This window comes from Cynoglossus semilaevis, chromosome 1, assembly GCF_000523025.1.
Source record: "Cynoglossus semilaevis isolate Cse_v1.0 chromosome 1, Cse_v1.0, whole genome shotgun sequence".
NCBI classification, from domain to species: Eukaryota; Metazoa; Chordata; class Actinopteri; order Pleuronectiformes; family Cynoglossidae; genus Cynoglossus; species Cynoglossus semilaevis.
Window position 1 is genome coordinate 4,443,444 of NC_024307.1, and position 3,404 is coordinate 4,446,847.

General features: G+C 44.5%; 1 protein-coding gene across 1 annotated transcript; it reads right to left on the reverse strand.

Annotated features, from left to right (window-relative positions):
- Positions 1–96: 96 nt before the first annotated feature.
- Positions 97–2,556, reverse strand: LOC103392924 (muscarinic acetylcholine receptor M5-like). The gene has a single exon (XM_025062585.1). The coding sequence runs from the start codon at positions 2,477–2,479 to the stop codon at positions 902–904; it is 1,578 nt and encodes a 525-aa protein (XP_024918353.1). The 5' UTR covers positions 2,480–2,556; the 3' UTR covers positions 97–901.
- Positions 2,557–3,404: the final 848 nt, after the last annotated feature.

Sequence of the window (3,404 nt, forward strand, 5' to 3'; positions counted from 1 at the left end):
ATGTCAAGAAACGTATGCAGAGATTCAACTTCATGGAGTTGGTGAGTTTTGGTCGGTATTGTGCATATTGACAGTGTCTTGTAGAACAGGTAGAGAGTGGAGTCTTCACCTTTAAGTCCAGTGTTGCGCAGCACCTTAGTGTACTATGATCATCAAGTGTGTAAAATAGTTCTGTTTCACTTAATTGGTCTGAAAACAGTCGGTTTTACAGTGACAGGAATAACAACTAAATACACGTCCACCAAGTAGCAGCAAATGGCCTTAAAACCAACTCAGAACACTTAAAGATCTTAGTGTGTGTCTTTCTTCTATTCCTGTGAGTGTATCAGTGTTGTGTTCAACTCAACAGGTCCAGGTTTCACACTGAGTTTGATGGTAGGGCCACGGGAGTTTTCTAATGCAAAATATAATGTACTTTAGCATGGTCATTACTTATGGTCATTACTTACTGTCGTGTGCTCGGTGAGGTCAGTCTGACCTGAAGTTGAAGCCAACGTTTGCATCAACTCTGCATTGAGGCAACGATAAGTGGAATTCTTGGATATATATACTGTGCTTATTCACTCTGAGCATGTAATAAAGGGGTTATAAAATTTAATTCTAAATAATCTCATATTAGTTTCCATGAGTCAGGCGTTCATTTGTGACAGCACATACTGCTGTGGTCGTGTTGGCCTTTAACGTATACAAGCACCAGTCTTTGGAGTAATACTGGAATGTTCAATATTTCAATATATTTTCTGTATAACTGGCCATATATGTACACTGGTCACTGGTCAAAAACAAATCAATAAAAAAATCAAAGTAAAGTTTTTGCACCAGTTTCTTCATATATTTTTTTCTTCTTCTACTTTAGTAAATCGTCACCTTTTGTTACTGCCGGACGATTTACCGTCAAACATCAGTTTGTTATTTTGGAACCGACCACAGGGTTTTGTCCGTACCAGAACAGTTTGTCCTCAATCCTTTTCTTCCTCCACTGGCAGAGTAAGAGCATGCGGAAGGTCTTTTGAAAAGTCTTGTTACACAGGGCGTAGCACATGGGATTGACCGTGCTGTTGACGTAGCACAGCCAGTACCCAAGATGCCACAGGGAGAGGGGGATGCAGTCTGAGCAGAAGGTGGAAATCAGCACCATGATGTTGTAGGGCGTCCACGTGAGGATGAACGCCAGCAGGATGGCACTCAGGGTCTGAGCGGCCTTTCGCTCCTTGATCAGTACCATCCTCTTCCTCTTGGTGATCTGGCTTTTCAGCGTGGCGTCTGTGGGTTTGGTCCTGGAGGAGGTGGACGGAACGGTCACGGATTCTGCTGAAGAAAACGTCGTCATGGTCATTTTGGTTTCAGCGCTCCTGCTCTGGCCGTCTTTGGCAACGGGTTTGAATTTGTAGGAGACGCACTTGCTGCTTCTTTGCGAGTTGCTCTTTGGCGTCGTCTGGAAGAAGCTGTCCTCGTCAAAGCTGCTGAGCCGCTCGCTCTCACTGCCCACCCCGCTCTTGCTGGGGTCACAGGCTTGGTTCTTGAATGAGGTCTGGAAGCCTCCTGGAGACACAGGCTTGTCCTCGTCCTCTGAGGAGGCGTAACTGTTGAAGCTGGTCTGTGGCCCTGCTTTGGACCACTGGTTGTTGGTGCAGGCAGCCGACTTGGGGGCGTTACTCCTGTTGGAGGACGACCAGGAGGCGTGGTTTCTGTCTTGTGAGGTTGATCGTGGCTTATAATTGAAACACGATCTTATAATAGTCTTCCTGGGCTGCGTGACCCCGGTGTCTGTGCCGTAGTTAACCCCCTGAAGCTCGGCCAGATCCTTGGTCCTCTTCTCTGTCTCCTTGTATATTCGACAGTAGAGGATCGTCATGACCGATACAGGGATGTAGAACGCTGCGATGGCTGTCCCGAAGGTTATCACCGGCTCGGAGAAAAACTGGATCTGGCACTGCTTCTCAGGTACGGTCCTTTTTCCTACGATGTACTGCCAGCAGAGAATGGGTGGAGCCCACAGAACCAGCGACACCAGCCAGGCTAAACCTATCATGATACCCGCCCGCTTGGGAGTCCTCTTGGCCCTGTACGTCAGCGGCCTGGTGATGGAGAAATACCTGTCGAAACTGATCACCAACAAGTTCATGACGGACGCATTACTGGCCACGTAGTCCAGCGCCAACCACAGGTCACAGGCGAGGTTTCCCAAAGCCCAGTAGCCCATCAGTATGTAGGATGTGTACAGATTCATGGATAAAACTCCGATGATGAGGTCGGCAGCTGCCAGACTCAGCAGGTAGTAATTATTCACCGTCTTCAGTTGGCTGTTCACTTTGAAAGACAGCATCACCAGCACGTTCCCCACAATGGTGATGAGGCTGACGATAGCGGACACGGTGGCGATGGTGATCACCTCCCAGAGGCCGTGTGTCACCAGGTGTACATCCGTCACGCTGCCGTTCACGGTGGAGTTCAGTAGGCTGTCTCCCCCCATGGCCATGTGTTTGATTCTAAGCCTATTTCAATCCTTGTGAAGATTTTCTGCAAATGAAAAAAAAAGGAGAAAAGAAAATGTAATGCTCTGTTTCACAGCGTAGTCTCATTTATTGCCACTAGGTGGCACTATTGTAGCATGCGACCCAATCAGAGTCAATTTGTGCTATAAATACATAATAACATGAAATAGTTCGCCCTATAGCAAAACTGTCTCAGGCAAAAAGGTCATATTTTTGACAACCCGAAAAAAGTGAAAAAGAGTCAGTCATCAGCATAATGAGAGTAGAAATGGGCAGATATGAAAAGAAGTAAAATTATTCTGTCAGTCTGACAAAATGCACTTATACATAAGTCTCTCTACATCATATTTGAGTGATGGGTTTCACTTTTAAAAAATCTAGGTCAATACATACATTTGTTCGTTGATCTCAATCTGTGTTTCATCAAAATGAATTATTCAACAGTGGCGTTCTGAAGAACACACTTTTTCTTCATTGTAAAAGTGTCATTTTACTGATGTCATTTATTTGAGAACACACTTTTTCTTCATTGTAAGAGTGTCATTTTACTGATGTCATTTATTTCATATAATAGCCCAGGTAGACGGGAGAGCAGGGTTAATAACTCTAAACTCAACCAGAAGATAAATACATCATTTCGTTGTCTCTAAATCCACAATAACAAACGCTTTTTTTTTAATTGATACAGGAAATACTGAACTTCACTGAGAACCCAGGCCTCTGCAGCATGAAGTCGTTATTCAGTCATGAAATTACTCCAACATAACACACGAAAACTGTTTGCATGTGTTTGAATTAGTCCATCTATCAAACTATGTCTGTCAGTGAATGTGTTTAAATTAGCCCATCTATCAAACTATGTCTGTCAGTGATGCCTTAAATGAACGTATCTCACGTACATAAACGTAA

What these genes read in the sequence shown, in the direction of transcription:
- LOC103392924 (XM_025062585.1), bottom strand. Translation starts at nt 2,479, where the DNA reads ATGGCCATGGGGGGAGACAGCCTACTGAACTCCACCGTGAACGGCAGC.